The sequence below is a fragment of the Parasteatoda tepidariorum genome, chromosome 3 (assembly GCF_043381705.1).
Source record: "Parasteatoda tepidariorum isolate YZ-2023 chromosome 3, CAS_Ptep_4.0, whole genome shotgun sequence".
Classification (NCBI taxonomy): Eukaryota; Metazoa; Arthropoda; class Arachnida; order Araneae; family Theridiidae; genus Parasteatoda; species Parasteatoda tepidariorum.
The window spans coordinates 87,700,946-87,719,333 of NC_092206.1; the positions used below are offsets into that span (position 1 = coordinate 87,700,946).

The window sequence follows — 18,388 nt, forward strand, 5'->3', positions numbered from 1 at the left end:
AAACATGCGTTTAAATGAACTACTGAGCAATTTATGCATTAATTACCATAAGGTTTGGTTTAACACAAGTTTTAATTTCATTTAAAATAAATAAAAAAGTTAAAAATCCTCAATTTTCGGAAAATGTTTTTATTTCTTGTAAAAAGCAGCAGGAAATTAACTTGAAATGAATTGAATGGGTGCTCTCCAATAAAAATTAAAGCAATTGATGTTCACTGTTTGAGAGACTTCGTTCGTAAATGAATTAAAACTATAAAATATACGGCCGATATGAAGAACGGATTAAACTCAATCGTTGAAAGCATTCAATGCCGTATCAATTATAAATTTTAGAACATTTTTCTAGACATGACAGCTTACCGCTAGCAGAAGTGGTTTCTGATCGTATTATTGTTTTGAATCGTGTCAACAGTATATTAACAAACTCAAAATGGTATTGAATTACAAATGAATAAAATCTGTGTAATATTTCACTTTCTCACAAAGCATTGGTTTGTATTAATGAATTTTCATTTGTTTTTCAGATGCAGTTTATGCTTTTATTTAGTCGTCAAGGGAAGCTACGACTTCAAAAGTGGTATGTTGCATACACGGATAAACTTAAAAAGAAAATTACTAGAGAATTGGTGACCACAATACTATCAAGAAAACCAAAGATGTGCTCATTTTTGGAGTGGAGAGAATTGAAAATTGTGTACAAAAGGTAATAAATTCCCAACACATAGCTGTCAGCTTTCTTGCTCCTGATTTCTGTGCATTTCAGAAACTTCTCTAAAATTGGCGAAATTTTTAAGAAAATCACTACCAAATTGTATTCTATTTATTGCTTGCTTGCATATTTAAATTAATATTACTGCTGCTTCAAAAAGTAAGCTTTATTTAAGCTGTCCAAAGTATTAATTTTTTAAATTCAAACTTTCTAAACTTATTTGCATATCTTCAAAATTATGAATTCTAAAATTAACATAAAGACATTTTATGGATATTTCCGTATCATGATCGTCAACTACAATCGCCAAGGTGCCAAATAGATTTTGAACTTGCAAATTTTTTTTAAAAAAATATGTAGATGTTTTCTGCAACTGTCTGGAAGTTTCCAAGACTTAGCAATTATGCTGCCACAGATCACGATACGGAAATATCCCCAACAATTTTTACTCGAGTCTAACTATTGTTAATCATTAATGGAAAATATTAAAGTTAATTTAAACTAGTTATTGTTGAGATATAGTATTTGCATTTGAATGATCAGATTGTTTTTATATTGCACAATTTTTAATTTAAAATCCATTTTATCTTGTAAAATCTACTGGATTTTATTTTTTTCGTATTGTTAGTTCTGCTGATGCAAATAGTAATCTCAGACTATCGTCGGATCTGCTGTTGAATTTCTTATGATGCTAGTTTTGATTTGTTTACTGAAAAATCCCAATTAACTAGAACGAAAAGATATAATAGTCAATTGAAAAACTTTATTATGAAAAATTTCTGTTCTGTATTGATGCCAAAAGAATCACAGAGTTTTTACAAATTTCGGGTAGGGTACTTATCATTAATCTACAGACATTGGAATAAGTCATAAAATATTTTTTTTCTTTAAATTGTGATTCAGAGCTTTGGAATTTTCCAACTCTTGATTAACTCATCCATAGGTGCCGTGAGAATCCTCTAGATCTATGGTTTTACAGTTTGAAAGTTCCAAACATCTGAGTCATGTGTTTCCCAGAGAGCACATCATGAATTACTCAAACGCCTAGGCAGCACATCTTTGCCAATCATGATTTCACCTGTTTGCCAATCACATTTTTAAACAATACCAGGTGTTCTACTACTCATTTTTTTTAAATAAATTTGTGCAAGGTTAAAATCCTTTTGGCACCTTGGCAATGGTAGTAGGTTCAAACAGATATTGCTATAGAAAAATCAACTTCAATGGCTTAAAATTTAGTTGACAAAGCAGGGGTCTGTCCAGGCCGAATTTACTACCGTTTAGCGGTACCTTCACAAATTCAATTTTAGGTAAAACGGTAGTTTCACAAATTCAACTTTAGAAAAAACAGTAGTTGCACAAAATACTTTTTCTTAAAATTTTATTTTTGTATCCCTTAAGAAACGATAAATCTATATTTTTACCATGTTTTTGTATTGATTTTTTAATATCATTTTTTATTTTTCACAAATTATGTCTAAATTTTCACAAAATAGCTACCTTTCAAAAAAACCTAGACAGACCCCTGCAAAGTCAATAAGCAAAATAAAAGAACAAAAGACTGATAACAGAAGTTGAAAATTTATCTATAATTGCATTGTTTTGAAAGAAATGTTAAAATTTTAAGTAATTTAATATTTTTGGGTAGCATAAACACAGTTAAACCATCAGCTTTCATTATTAAATAGATCGTCTTTAAAAATAGTATTGCCTACTCAGAATGAAATGTTACTAAACAGTTTAGTACATCTCCATATGCTTATGTACATGTTTGTTTATTAAGTTAAGATAATATGGCTCACATAACAAAATAATTTGCATAGATATATAACTAATAACTAGCACAACTAACTTACATAGCACAATTAATAATTTATTTCTTCCATGCTATTTTAGTTTGAATGTTGTATATATATTATTGTTATTGTTAACATAATTTATTAATAACAACACCCTCTATATGTTGAGTTTTTTGTTGTCCCTTGAAAAGGATTTTTTATTATATTTATTTTTATTTATAGATCTAGTTTTCTTGTAGGTATGCAAGTCTGTATTTTTGCTGTGCAGTGGAACAGTGTGACAATGAACTTCTAACTTTGGAAATAATTCATAGATATGTGGAACTTCTTGATAAATATTTTGGGAGTGTAAGTTTCATTTAATTTATTTATTTTGAAAATTGTTAGCTTTACGGACATTTCAAGTTCGTATTATTTTATTTCTTTAAATATCTAAATTCTAGATTAAGGTGTTTAAAAGATTGTTTAATTTTCTTCAGGTTCAAAATATAGCCCAGTTATTTTGTCCCATCTCTCTTTTAATGTAGATATTCTAAGCAAAGGTTTAAATCCAGGATGCCAAAGCACCTAAAAAATTGAAGCTGAAAGATTAAGTAAATTAAGATCTATAATCTTAAGTACCATGAATAAGTGATATTATAAGTATTTTTATTATTTTCTTTTATCATTCATTTAAATTTAAAACCTGTAAAAAGAAGAATAAATAAAGTGATATGTTTCCTGAAATCCTAATGACTAAAAGTTAACTATTAGATATATATTTTTTTATCTTATGGAAAATTTGTCAGGACCGTTGAGCCACTGAGAAAATCCTATTGGCCAAACCATTCTTGCTCAAAAGAGAGGAAAACCTACATTTTAAGCGGAGTAACTGTCTGGAAAAAGAATTTAAACTATTCCAATAACAGACTGGATAACCTTAGCCAAGAACACAGTGGCCCGGAACGGAATTCTTTGGATGGAGATATATTTCCAATATAGTTTCCATTATTCTTGTAATTTTTTTTTATATTGTGTATATAGTTTTAAATTAAATGAAATATTATTTTTTAAAATATTTGGAAGCTTAAGAAAAATTTTAAATACTTGTACAATCTTAAAATTTAAAATTTGGCATCTGGCTTTAGTAGAACTCATTTCAATGAAAAAATTAAATAAAAAAATATTTGCTGGTCTCTTAATAAATAAGAAATCTGTGTTGATATAATTATTTGTAAATTAACATGAAAATAAAATATTTTCTCTGTCTGAAAAGGACCCTCATGCTCATTTAACTTTCCCCACTATTTTCTATAAAAATGATTTGTTTTTAAAAATCCTTTTAATAAAGCAAAACTGTTTCAATTATGTTTTTAAATTTTATATACAGTGGGAGGAAGTCATAGAAATTATCTACTCTAAATATTTTAGTTAAATTTGGAATTTATTTTATGATATAATATATGCAACTACTCTTTTTTGCAGGTTTGTGAATTAGATATTATTTTCAATTTTGAGAAAGCCTATTTTATTCTTGATGAATTATTACTTGGGGGTGAAGTTCAAGAAACTAGCAAAAAGAATGTTTTAAAAGCCATAGCTGCTCAAGATTTGCTTCAAGAGGTAGTGTAGAATAATATATATTTGAAATGTATTTTGAAAATTAATAGCAATGCAACATTTTGATTATAATTATTTATATGTTTATTTATTTTATTCAATTTCTAATATTAGTGCACTGACAAGAATTTCTACATTCGTATTTTTATTGTAAATTTATTACAACATATACTTTAAAAAAATGTTTCTATTATATTTATATATCAGTGATTCCTTTTATTTGCTGTAACCTGGCAAATATACCAAAATACATTATAGGGACAAAAATAAGTAAATATGAAATAAAGAATTAGCACATGGGTGAAGTAATAGCCTAACTTTAAATATATGTGATTGTTAAGCATTGAAAGCACTACCATTCTAATTTTGAGGTGTAGCCAGTGTTTGTATAAAATAGATACAGAAACCTGGATATTGAAATGTTAAAATAGGATTTTATTCGGGTAAGGGCTGGAATTCCAAGAATTAGAACTTTGCATTCTGACTGTGAAATAAAGAAAAGGGTTAGGATTTTCATATCTTTCTGAGCAATATAGTTAAATATTAATAATAATATTATTAATAATATTAATAATGATCAATTTCCTAAACTATTAACGACACATCACATTTTTTTGAGATATTTAAATCAATATTATTTCATTCTTTGTGGAAAAGGTTTTAATTAATTGCATGTTAGTTGCAAGCTATATTTATGGATTAGATTTAATATATAATTCCTGAATACCTTATTACATCTTTATTTTTACTTGATGCTTTGTTTTTACTGATGATCAGTCCTAATTAAAAGCCTTGATTATTCAAAGATAAATTCTTTTTACTGCTTTGAAATTCTTTGTTTTTATCTTTCATTTGATAGAATAATTATATTGATTAATAGATATGGATTAAGAGTTAGAGAATTCATATTTTAAATAAGAGCCTATTTTAAGCAGAGAGAGAGCAAGAAATTTGTCCTGGGTTTTAAGGTCCCTTATTTTCCAAAATCTACCTTATACTGTATATAAGGGAAAAATTAAGCAATACTTAAATATTTTATCAAAATAATAATGTATGGTTAAACACAATTACATTTACTAGCTTGGTAATTACCTTTTTTATTTATTGATTGATTGATTTTTCCAATTGCTGATAACATGAGCTGCAATCATGGGTGCAAGTCTTCCGTCCCCAGGACGGATTTCCGTCTTTCGAAAATGTCCGCGGACGGAAGTAAGACGGAAACAAGACTGACTCGAAGACGGAAATCGGAAATTTTTTTTCTGTCCTTAAAAATATTTTTTAGGTCTACGTTATTGGTCTACTTTCTTATGTCCTGTTGTTATTTTATCAAAAGACAGATGAATAAATATTTTTTGTACAGTACTTAAACTTGATGTATTATGATAAAGCTTTCTTAGATAGTTTGCATATGTCGAGGAGGTATTGTGTACGTTAGGTATTTCAGTCAAAAAATTTTCAGTCTTGGCCTTTTTTCCAACTTGCACCCATGGCTGCAATTAATTTCTTCTATAACTTTAATGAATTTAATTTAAAATACTTCAGATTAAAAGTTAAGTCTCAAAATAAGAGTTGTAAAATTCCTCTTTTGAGTGAGAGCGAAGGAGATAAGTGAGAATTGCTTGTATATAATAAAGTTTTTGACAAAATTGCTTACTGTTTGAAATTATTCTACTACACATTACTTTTGTTGTTGTTGTAATTGTAATCTTTTGGGTTTCATAGGACTTTTCCCTTATTTTAATGAGTTATTTTTCATAGTAAAATCTTGTTTAATTATAAATTATCCTTTTACTTCTTTTGATAGTCGTGTACAGTATTGATATTATTCCTTCAGGGCTCTCTTTTGACCTGTACATTTTAACGTTTTACATATTTTATAGAGATACCATAGTAAACATTAATTATTTCATTTTTTTGGATATAAAGGATGAAGCTGTGGAAGGTGCTCTTAAAGAATTTGGACTTGTGTAATTGACTTATAAGTGAGAAAAATTATAATTTTAGTTTTCACTAGTTTAAGTTTTCATGATTTAAAACTATAACATTTTTTTTTTTTTTTTTGCATTTTTATATAAAATCCTGTAAATCATGATATATTTCAAAAAGTTTTTGTGAAAAACATACTTTTAAAACTGTTTTGAACTTAGTACCAAGCAACAATATTTACTACCAATCTCAAGTCATTAACTAGGTAATTTGTGTTAATTAACATAATTTTTTAAAAATGGTTTATATATATTTTTTAAAATAATAACTATCTAATGGAAATAGTGATTTGTGAAAAGAGTATTATCTGCAATCCTATTAAAATAATTAGAAACGTAATTATATTTTATTTATAGAATAACATGTCATTAAATGTTAAGAAGAATAATCGTAATTTATTTTTCAAAAAAAAAAATTTAGATTTGAACAAAATTAAGTTTTAAACAATACTTTGTTCATGCATATAAATTCTTTAAATGTTTTAAGCTCAGTATGTTTAAAATGAAACTGTATTTATTTGGAAATGTTTACTGATTGATGGATGTACTCAATAATATAATTCTCAAATTAAATGAAAAGCATGGCTTTATAAGTAAAAATAAAAATACAATAATTTAGATTTTTTTTTTTAATGAAGGCATATTTATCAAGAAATTAGTAGTAGAATAATTTATTTCTACAAAACATTGTATTTTCACTTCCTATTTATGTATACATTTTGTGTTTTCAAAACAAATGCAGCTAAGAAAGCAATACATTATGTAAAATTTCTTTAAAAGGAATTTATTCTTTTATGTGATCAAGGATAAGTTTTATGCATTTTTTCCATGTGTTTGATTATTTGGTTGTTGGTTGTTATCATTTAAAAAGTTTCCTTTTTTATGTAAATATTTATAATTTTATTCCCAAGCTATGTGTGCATCAAATTTAAAAAAGTGTAGGAAGGTCTAAAACAAATTGAATCTTTTAATTATTTTTTTAACTTTAGTCTATGTGTTTAATTAAATCTTTCTTCTGGATGAGGATTCCAGCTTATTTTTAAATAAATATTCTGGAATAACCTATTTTTTCCCTATAGTACCAAATTGGATACTCAAAAAATAATCCAATCAAATATGAAATCTTTCATTTATGATAAAGTTATAAATAGGTTTATAATGCTATCTAAAACAGTTTTCAAGACATCTTACCTATATTTTTGACAAAACAAATGTTTCTTTACTCTTTTGAACAAATTAAAGTTTTGAGTGAGATTTTCAGTGGACAGATAGTATCCTGCAAGACCTTTAGATATCTTGCTGTTTATGTATTCATAGTGAAAAAGACACAAATATTCACACTAAATTTGAGATGTTATGGTTCCCTTTTTATTACAGTAGTACCTTCATTGATCAAAATAAATAGTGCCAGACCTGCTTCTAATAATCAAAATATTTGAATTATAGTGATAATGTCCTTCTTAATTCAATTTCTCAAAAAATCAGGATTATCTACATTGCAATATTAGAAATCTGCTTCTTCAACACTGCAATCCAACCACACTGAATTTTTCTTGTCCCGTCTTTTTGCTATGATTATTTTTAAACATGACTTCTTTTTTTTATTACAGATTAAATTTAGAAAATCACTAAAAAAAGTTGTTGATTACCATACTAGAATAAAAAATTTTATGTATTTGTGACCTCAAAAATTCTTCTAAAACCTGATGCCTCGAAAATTTTGAAGAATTTTTTTCGAATTCTAACAAGAAAAAAGTTATCAAAATCAGTTTTAAATTAGAAGAAAAATGGGGAATTTTGCATGCAATAATATTGTATCAAAAAATAGATTTTATAAATGGTGTGGAAATTTTTCTCAACAACTGATGAAAAAACAATCGACAAAACGATTTGTATTTGCAATGAAATCATTGCCTATAGAGTGTGGCTTTACTTAGTAATTATAGTCACGATCACAAGTTCGTTTCAAAATTTTTTTGTTGAGGAAAAATAGCAAAATTTTAAAAAATATATGAAGTTAGTAGCAATAAATGCCACCAAAATTATTGAAAAGCTATTCACATTTATAATGAAATTGAATTTCTCAAAAAAAGTTATAACTTAATTGCACAACTCAAAATTTATGTGTTGTAGTAACATTTTCTAAAAAAATATTTGAATTTCAAAAACAATGCAGATATGTGTTGTGGCATTGTGATTTAATCATCACGATAAGAGCACATTAGAGAAAGGATTACTCAATAGCATATCTCAAGATTCAGAGTATTTTAATATTGTATTAAGTTTATATAAAGTTTTTAAAAACTATGTAAATTCAAAAAGTAACTGCCAAAAAAAAAAATGAAGGAAAAACCACATGGGTTCTCAATGAAATAATTTTAATCCTGTAACTTTGACATTTCTATTGGAACAAAACACCCGAGTAGTCCAGATTTTTGAGGTTATACTGTAATAAAACAGTGTTATTACTATTTTTATTGTAACTATAAAATTTAATCTCAAAGTATGATTTGTTGTATAATGTATAGTATGTGATATTTTTTCCATGGCTTCCATTCCATTTCAATTTTTATACATTTTATTCTTTTCTATTGTTAATTAATGAAAAATCACTTTTATGATATAAAACGTTCATACAAAGTGCATAATTTGCAATATTCATTCATAAAATAAGAAAAAGTGTACAATATTTTAATTTTACATTTTGTTTTTAACAACAGTGATATTACATGTTATTTTAACTTTTCTGGTGTTTCTTAATTTTAACTCATTGGCAACCTACTTGGCATGTTATAATTTTATAACAAAAATAATACTGGAATGTTACAGCCCTTTAAATGTTCTTTTTATTTTCAACATTTAAATGTAATGAGGTAACTTATAACATAATTATTATATAACAATAATTATTAAATAAAAATAAACCAGATTAAATTGCCAATACAAAGTTTTAAAACCAACTGTTATTGTCATTTACACTTACAACTGTCTTTTTCTTAACACTATATTTTCCCCCCTATAGTTTATAGTTAAAAATTTTTTTTAAGGATAAGAATCCATATTATAGATATATCAAGTCTCATAGGTACTAATTGGAATGTATTATTTAAGCATTGAAAAAACCAATTTAAAATGCAGGTATATTCATTAAATGGGTTGCTATTATACATCCAGACCCTATCAATTGCCCCCTTCTGTGACATGTATCATCATAGCTGTCTATACAAGGTGTCTGTAACGTATTGCAAGGGTCAAATATATAAAAAATATGAAAATACAAGAGTGAAATATTTTCGAAAGATACATTCTATAATAAATGCGACTACCCACCTTCTCTTCCTGGGATGGGGTGGACGAAACTTCAAAATCTTAAATAAAAACCTCTATTTTTTTATTGCAGCTTTGGAATCTTCAGAAAAATAGTGTCACTATTTGATTTACAAGTTTTTTCCATTTTGGTTTACAGATGGTAATTACAAAATGAAAATGGGGTACCAATTGTTTAAAATGGAGATGGGTAAAAAAAAAACATATCAGAAAGAAAAAAAATCGTGATATTTTGAAAAAAATATCTATCTTTTGAAAACAAACTTACCTCTGCCCCACCCTTTTAGGCTGGGATCTTATTTAGTATCACTGAATGCAACTTTTAAAAAATATTTCACCCATATATTTATAGTTTTTTGGTCTTATGTGTGTTTTTATTTAAGATTTTTGACTATTTCCATGCTCTTTTGGACTCACTGTATTTTAGAACACTTTCTTTAAAAATGATACTCGTATAGTGTTCATTCACTCCAGATACTCTTATCTTCAGTGTTTGCCTGTGATTACATTTTCAAAACAAAATGAGCATCACAAATAAATTTATATGTTCACAAACCTGTTTGTAAAAAGATTTTTTTTATGTTAAGTATTTTGAAAAATTTTAAGACTATCGATAGATTTAAAAAATATTGAACTCACTGAAGGATATATTGTGAAAAAAATCAAGATAAATATGATATGCTTTAATTACATTTTGGTAAATGAATGTGTTCTTCCAATTCAGGTGCTAAATTGCACAAAAATAGTAGTATATTATTATTACTATTGAACTGTGATCTTTAAATTGTAGTGTGACTTATATAGCAGCAATACTATTTTTTTTTTTAAATTTATTTTTAGCAATGGGTCTATTTCGTTAAATGTATTGTTGGTGTTAATTTTCTGGACTAATTATTGATGCCAAATTTAAAAAAATAATCAATATGTGTAAATAATGTCTTTTATATTAATGAAAAGGAAATGTTGAATGTTTAGAATAGTGTGTTAATTTACTTATTTCAATGTATCTATCAAAAATGTATACATTGTAAAAGGAGACTGTTGTACGCTGATTTTTTGAATTAATTTTCTATGTTCTATATATAAATGCATAATTTAAATATGTCAAATTTCAATACACTTTGCAATTATTGCTTTACTTTTTATTCTTCCTATTCTTTGTTGTCGTTTTAATATAATGTTATCTAGAGCAAGGATTCTCAACCAGTTTTTATGCAGTTAGGGAGAGTTATCAAAAATAATCTTCACAATGATGGTTGAATTTGGAAGTTTCGTTGAGATGGGCTCTTCAATTTCTTTCTAGCCAAATTTTAAATTAAATGTAAGAATCCAGTAATAAGCTTGGCTACTGCTAATGTACCTTTGCAATGCTTAAAAATATGCATTATAAATAATTAAAAGTAATTTATTAAATGTCATTAAAAGGAATAATGTAACTTCATGTGCCTCCTAATGAGTCCCCTTTTACTTTACCTGAAGTGCAATATTAATATTCTATTTTCCATATTTTTTTATTATATTTTTACTGCTTTCATATAAATGGAATGATACAATAGAGTAAATATAATGGAAATTTCATATAAATTCTAATATATAAATAGACCAAGGTAACTTAAACAATCATCCTGTTTATTTTAGTCCAAGGCCTATACAAGAAGGTTGCCACAGAGAATTTAGTTAAAATACACAAAAAGTCTAGGAAAATACATTAATTTGAGTTTGAAGTACCTAATAATCCAATATTTTTTCCAAATATATAGGTCTTGTTGTGTGTGTGCATATATATATATATATAAATTTGTTTTCTGTTTCTTTAGTAAGGATATGTGTTTTTAATTAATTTTATTTTTAAGAGTAAGACATAACTGATAAATTAATGATAATACTGTTATGCAACCATTTTTAAAAATCAGGAAGATTTGATAAAATTAGTCAAAATTTATATAAAATCATATATTATTGGGGAATATTTTTTCCCTTAGTTTTTGTGAACAGCATGTACAAGTATTCTTTATTTTAGTATGTCTTTCGCCATATATTCCATACAGCATTTTGCAATTTTTGGGTATAAAAAGGTTGAGAATCACTGATCTAGCGAACAGCTATTGTTTGTGCAATGTTGCATGACAGGACAGTAAGTTTTGAAAGTAGTTTGCAACAAATTTAAAAATAATTAAGACTGACAATTAGTTTTTAGGCATTCTGAATTTTATTTGTATATTTCTATTTTTATCTTTTGGAATTTCATAATCACTATATACTTCATGTGTGAATCCTTTTACATTACATAATTTTTTTTAAATGTTTTGAATTATACAAATTTAATAAAAAAAAATTACTTTTACCAAAGGATGTGACCACTTGTTATTTATACATTATATTTATTAAATTTATAAAAGTAAGAGATATGTATACCATTTTTTTGGAAATAACCTTCAGTCTAATTTATTTTTATAATTTCTTAGTACAGCTGCTATTGTTTGTGATTTTAAGAGGAATAGCAAATTAAATTTAAAGCAGCTTATGATATTTCAAAAAACACAATATGGGTGCTGTAGTGACTAGTTTAATGGAGAAAGTTTCTTCCAATTTTTATTTTAATTTAATAATAAAGTTTTGCAGATTAAAAAGAAAAGGTTCCATAAAGATTTTTTTTTGTGTATATATTTTTTAAAGTAATTAATAATTTTATGATGGTCATGAACTTTAATTAATACTAATTCTTTAACTTAAATTGTAATTAATCGGAATAAAAAATTTAACGGCATGAATAAAGACTACTTCGTTAATTCTATTAATAAGATTTGTTGAATATGTTTAAAAAAATCTAGTTTTACTTTTTCCCATAAAAAAAAATAGTAAGACTATAATTTGCAATAAATATTATATATTTTTTTTCAAGATGTGTATTTTGGAGAAATCGTACTTTATTTCTTGACAAGATAACCTGTCCCAAACTATTTCTTTAATTCTTTTATAAGGAATAGCAACACCTCTCATTTTAAAACGCACAAATTTCATTATGATTAAACACTAAACATTTGTTATCAGTTGCTTTGCTTCATCTTCATTCTAAGTATTAGCAGTCATGGTTCAGCACAAAATATAATTAAAGAAATGTATAAGTTTTTGCAACTCATTAGTTATTAATTAAATGAGTAAAGCTTTCTGCATATTAAGGATGAATACTGATATCGTTGTTAATGTCTCAAATATTGGTATTTCTACATATTTTAGAATTAAATGTCATTTTTATAAATGTTATTTATATTTAAAATCATTTCATTTTTATGTAAACTGGTAAATGCAGCTTATTTAACTTTTGTATTCATGTACTGGCTTAGACCTATTATATTCTTGTAAATATACAGTATGTTATCATTGTGTTACGTATATCTTGGCATCTAGTCATTTAATATGTTAAAAATAAAAATTTTGGAATGGTGATTTTTTTCGTTCATTTGAACTTGACAAGACATTCTCATTACATTTTCAAACACTACTGGAGTATAATTATGGTAGTGGCAAGTTTAATATTAAGTTTCAAAATAATACATACACCTGGATTGATTAAAAATTTTTTTTTCAGTTCTTAAATAAGTATGGTAATTTACAAAATAATTACTACAGACTAAACAATCTTATCAAACACGGCATACCATCTCCTATTTTAAAGCTGACCAAAACAACTTTTCGAAAACACCAGCTTGTTGTCATATAACCAGGCTGATGATTAAAAAAGCGCCTTAACAAATTTACCACCTACCTTCTTCACACAACATTCTTAATTAAAAAAGTCATTGGGTTCAAAAATATATACGTCTGGCAAGTCTTGTGAATTCAATTATTTAAAAATGTCATACACTTTTCTTATAAAGATTCTTACATTTTTAATCGTATACTAATATAATTTATATGATAATTTCTGCAACCAACAGTTCTGTATATGAAAATTTTAATTTTTACACTAATAGACCTGTTGAATGCCTTTCCTGTGGTATTCGAGAAATAACCTCGGGTCAAACTACAAGGAATATAGAAAAGAAAACAAGTTCGAATCTTAGAATATGTAACGTGGGGAACTGCTCTGTTTGGTATGTTATACCAGAAAAACAACTTACAGGGTAAGCAACATACTCAGATTTAACAGAGCATCATACGTTAAGACTCAGCACATGTTCCTAAGAAGCAAAGGGACTGTCAGGAGGTACGTCACCTGTGAACTGGTTGTTGGGCAATTCTAAATGCATGGTTGATAGGTACGTCTGCAACCGCCTTTTTATTCTTTCTATGTCAAAATGTCTAAGCAGATTTAATCAACATTGATAATATAAATGGTTTCTCAAAAGAATATCTTTATTAACAGTTCAGCACGGTTTATTAATACTGTTAAAATGTAGAAGAGATCAATGATAAATGAAAAGAGAAAACTTTTCTTCTTCACCCCCAACCAAAGTAGTGGTTGGGTGGAAACCAGTTTCAAGAACTGAACTGCTGTGCCTCTAAATATTTTTTCCTTCATACACAGGGACCACACCAAACCTTGGGGGACTGGATTACATTATGCCTACGAAAGCTAGACTTCTTCCCTTATGTATATTCTTTGCCAACTATTTGAGAACAGTCTACTTGTATTTCATTTTTTGCCACTGGGCATTTGAAGAGTCTCCATTGAACTAGGGCAAAAGGTTTTTAGGATCTGCACCATGTGTAGGACTGCTCAAGCATCCTGTATTAAATTTTACCTTAAATTTCTTATAAAATCCCTAGCACATCAAGTAAACTACCTTAAGTTTTATTTCATGATGTCAATAACCTTAGACTAGATTTTTAGAGAACCTTTTGTGTTTTTTGAGATTTTGATCTAAATTTAGCTTTTTTATTCCATTTTGGGGGATTAATAACAACAAAGCTTAATTTTTTTTATTTCCAAAATTACAGAAATCTGCTAATACTTTTAAATATATTATTGTTCATCCAAAGTAAAGTGGATTTTATATTGTATAGAAGACTATTATTGTTTTTTTTTTTTTACATAACAAAGAACAACCATAACTTAAGAAGTTGTAAAATTTAGGTGAACCATATTTTATGCATTTTATATAACAACAAAATTGAGAGTTAACATTTTAACAAATTCAGTCCTATGTTTTGAACAAACAAAGTCCATCATTAGAATAAGCAATAAAAATGAGGACAGGAATAGAAATAAATTGTATAACAAAATAATTTATCTATTACAAATAAACTATCCAGTAAAATGTTAAACAGATTTAACCACATTTGTGTTCAAATATTAAAACATCAGTTACTACAATGAAATAAAATTAAATTTGCAACACAAAGAAAAATTTATATTACAGTACAGAACCCGTTATCCGGAAATCAGAAAACCGGAAAACCAAAAAACCGGAACGAAATTTGAGAAATTTTCCCGCCATTTTTTTAAAAAATATTTTTTTCCTCATAAGATTTTAGGATTTTTCTTTCTTTTTTGAAAGATGTTTACCTTACCATCACTTTGGAAATAACCATTAGTGTATTACTTCATCGCTTTTTCTTCTTTTTAAGATTATTTCCATAATTTTTTTTTTTAGTTGGGTTTAACAATAAAAAAAACGGCTTTTTGTAGTGATTCAGAAAACCGGAAAAATCAGTTATCCGGAATAGCGATGGTCCCGATCGTTCCGGATAATCGGTTCCCTACTGTACTATGGACACAATTTGTTAAATCTAACTTTATTTCTTATTAACAATGTACAAATGAGAATTTCAAACAAAAAACTAACATGTTAATTTTATAAAAGATATTTACAGTTCTTTCTCAATGCTACTTGTATAAATTCTTCATTATTAATAACCTTTATGACCTCTAAATCTTGTTCTATTGTCTAGCTGAAAAAAGAATAAAATTGTTAAGATTATTATTGCAAGCTGTTTAGAATTGAGAACATAAAAAGTTAATAAAGAGAATATAAACTTGTTTTAAAATCTATAAATAGAACTCCGAGAATCTGTATATAATCAAACACTGTAAAACATGGATTTTTGTCATGCAGTTTTATCGATTTAACAACATACTTTTTTTTATTAATAAAACAGTTCCAATAAAATATTTTATTTCTTTTTAACTCTGATCAAATAAAATTTTATAATAAATATTTTCCAGATAAAACTAAATTTTAAGCTATTCATTAAGCTTTATTTATGCCATAATAACAGTTTAAGTATAGTCATATCAAAACTGGTTATAGTAAAAGAAATAAATTTTCAAGATATTTTACAATAATTTTTGACAAGAACAACCAAAAGAATCTTTTTGGCAAGGCCAACTGGAGTTAGAAAGAAAGGCAGACCCCGTCTGAGATGGGTGGATTGCCTCCAAAGGGACTTTACCACAATCAAGGTCAGAGACTGTAAAGCCGTGGCATGCAGAAGAAAGGACTGGTGCAGTCTTCTTGAGAAAGACAGGGTCCACCCAGGACTGTCGAGCTACTGATGAAAATGTTTAACAATAATTTTTTGCACCTTTAAGAGTTTTGATTAAAATGTTTCAGAAACCATATTTTCTTTTATTCAAACAATTAAGCTAAATTTCAATTACAATTCTAATTAAAAAAACATTACTTCTTTCAAATTAATTCAAGTTTTCCTGTTTTGTTTAGCTAAAGTACTTGTAAGTTAGAAGCTATTCACATTTCTACCTTTTATGTTCAGTTTAAATAAATGTAGATATGAAGGTTATTGCATATTTTTGATAGCAAATCCCAACTTATCTGTCATATCTTTTGTGTTAATTTTATTATTTTTAATCTGTAATTAACAAATTAGGGAAGGGAAAAAAACTTTTGATGTGGTAGCTTGATAAAACAAAAAAGAAAAGTTTAAAATTCATTTCAATGTCTGACAGTTTTAGTCTTAGAAGAGGTTCTAGAATTTATCTTTCATGTAAATTGGAAGCGTTTTGCGAAAGATATTAATAATACAGGGCAATCTCCAGGAAAGACCACCTCTATGTAGCGACCACTTCCGTAGACTTTTTTTCATTGACTTTGTGTAGAAGAAAACATTTAAGAGAGACCATTACAACCTCTCCCAAAAATCTGCACCAAATGTGAAAAAAGTCAATTAAGGAAATACGAAAAAATTATCGAAACAAAAAAAATTAAGAAAACAAGTAGATTAGATTAAAATGCATTGAAAATATTTGTGTGAGGCTCTTATTTAGAGAGCTCTTTTTGACGATACAACCTCATGTTGCAATCAGAGTGCACTAAAGACATGCTATTAATGATTTACTCTTAGAGTTAAAAGTTAAATTAGAAAAAAAGTTATTTTAGAAAAAAACAAGTATCTCAAATTAACTAATCTCTTCTCACCTTTTAAAGCTAACTAATTTTTATGATAAAAAATTAAATGCAAACTTTAACCAAAAAACATAATTGTTTATTTATTTAAAATAGCTTTATGATTCATAATTGGTAAATTTGTTTTTACACATAATTATATCAGTTGGGATGATTTTTTTAGGGGCTAAATTTCATTAATCAATCCGTCTTTTCATGAAACCAAAAAGAAGAGGGATTTCTGCACTAAGAAAATGACACTGACTAAAATTAAAATCGTTAAAGGAAAATCATGTATCTTCGACAAGTCAATAAAGTTAACCTCTAATAACGACCAACCTCCATCAATGACCATTAAACTGTGGAACAGAGAATGGTCAACCTCTTAACGGAGCTCCCATTATTAATTTTTCTCAAACATTAACTTTTAACAAAAGCAATTAAGAAAAATTCACCTCATAGCTAACTTAATGTTGATAATTTTTACATTAGGACCATATATTTAAGTATACAAATCAACACCCAGCAATGAAAAAACTTGGAAAAAGTGGAAATTTAATGACTGTAATTACATTAAATAATGTAATTACTGTAAAATCTTAATAAGAGTAATTATTCAATTCTAAATAACAGTAAAAGAAGAATACAAAAATGCTAAGAAAGAAATTAAAAATGTAATAATAGAACTAAATGAATCAAACACATTTAAAGTTTTTCAAATAGTACAATAATTATAGATTTTCAGGTTTAATTACTGTCCTCATTAAGTGTATTTCAGGTAGGGACAATAAAAACTATTTTATTTCTTTTACTAAACTATCCTCAATACAATTTATGAAAGAAAATTATTATTTTTTGAATATATTATGAACTTTTTCAAGTGCTTGCAATTTCTTAGAAGAAAATGAAGGGGTTAGTAAAGTCATTCACAGATTAGATTTAGATGAAATTAAGCTTATTGATCCTATAAGAAATAGTATTTGTGATGCCAGAATTGGATGCCAATTCTGGCATCACAGTATTGTTCTGTAGAGAAGAGTGTTCTTTGTAACCTGGAAGTTATATTTTTTTCAACTAGCATCATCTTTAGTGTTTTATTGGTACTTTTCTTGTTTGGGACAGTAATTACTCAAAAATTGGGGATATGTACATAATTTTTGGAGCAAAATATACAAATTATTCTAAAATATTGACAATTTATATTCAAGTTTACAGTCATGTCATAGTAGAATAATGTATTTATCTCTATACTAAATTACTTAAAAAGTTTGGAAATGTGTCTTGGTGACAAGGGGCAGCTGAACAGTGTGAAAGAGCAGTGTTTTCACTACAGCGCGAGAACGCGAGGATCTCGCATATTTTTTTCTTTTCTCGCATTAAAAAATGATTACCGCGAGAAATTCGCGTATTCTATAAATCAATTTCAAAATTCGCGAAATTCTCGCATTTTGGAAAAAGTTTCGAATTACGTCATTTAGAATAAAATCCGTTTCACTTTTCTTCCTGGATCTTCATTATTTTCAACACTTGCCCCGTTATCTAGCTTCCCTATTTACCAGTAGGTATTGTTCAGAACCTTTTCGAACAACAGAACACAACCCCTCCGAACCACGGAACCCC

At 26.9% G+C, this 18,388-nt stretch overlaps 2 protein-coding genes across 3 annotated transcripts in view; one reads left to right on the forward strand and one right to left on the reverse strand.

The window, feature by feature from the left end:
- The first annotated feature begins 168 nt into the window (after nucleotides 1-168).
- LOC107454087 (AP-1 complex subunit sigma-2) lies at nucleotides 169-12,869 on the forward strand. Of its 2 annotated transcripts, none has more exons than XM_071178933.1 (6): nucleotides 169-433; nucleotides 525-703; nucleotides 2,748-2,856; nucleotides 3,973-4,110; nucleotides 6,037-6,092; nucleotides 7,706-12,869. In XM_071178933.1, exons 1-5 carry the CDS (start codon nucleotides 431-433, stop codon nucleotides 6,079-6,081), a joined length of 474 nt encoding a protein of 157 aa, XP_071035034.1. In that variant the 5' UTR covers nucleotides 169-430; the 3' UTR covers nucleotides 6,082-6,092; nucleotides 7,706-12,869. The 2 variants fall into 2 exon arrangements, with proteins under 2 accessions (XP_071035034.1, XP_015926628.1); XM_016071142.3 differs by having other exon boundaries at nucleotides 9,496-12,869.
- Nucleotides 12,870-15,145: 2,276 nt separating this feature from the next.
- LOC107454089 (cytochrome c oxidase assembly factor 5) overlaps nucleotides 15,146-18,388 on the reverse strand; it is a 4,605-nt gene continuing 1,362 nt past the window's right edge. The window contains exon 3 of the mRNA XM_016071144.3: nucleotides 15,146-15,317. Coding sequence (XP_015926630.1) covers nucleotides 15,276-15,317 — 42 coding nt within the window. The 3' untranslated portion in view covers nucleotides 15,146-15,275. The remainder of the gene's footprint in view (nucleotides 15,318-18,388) is intronic.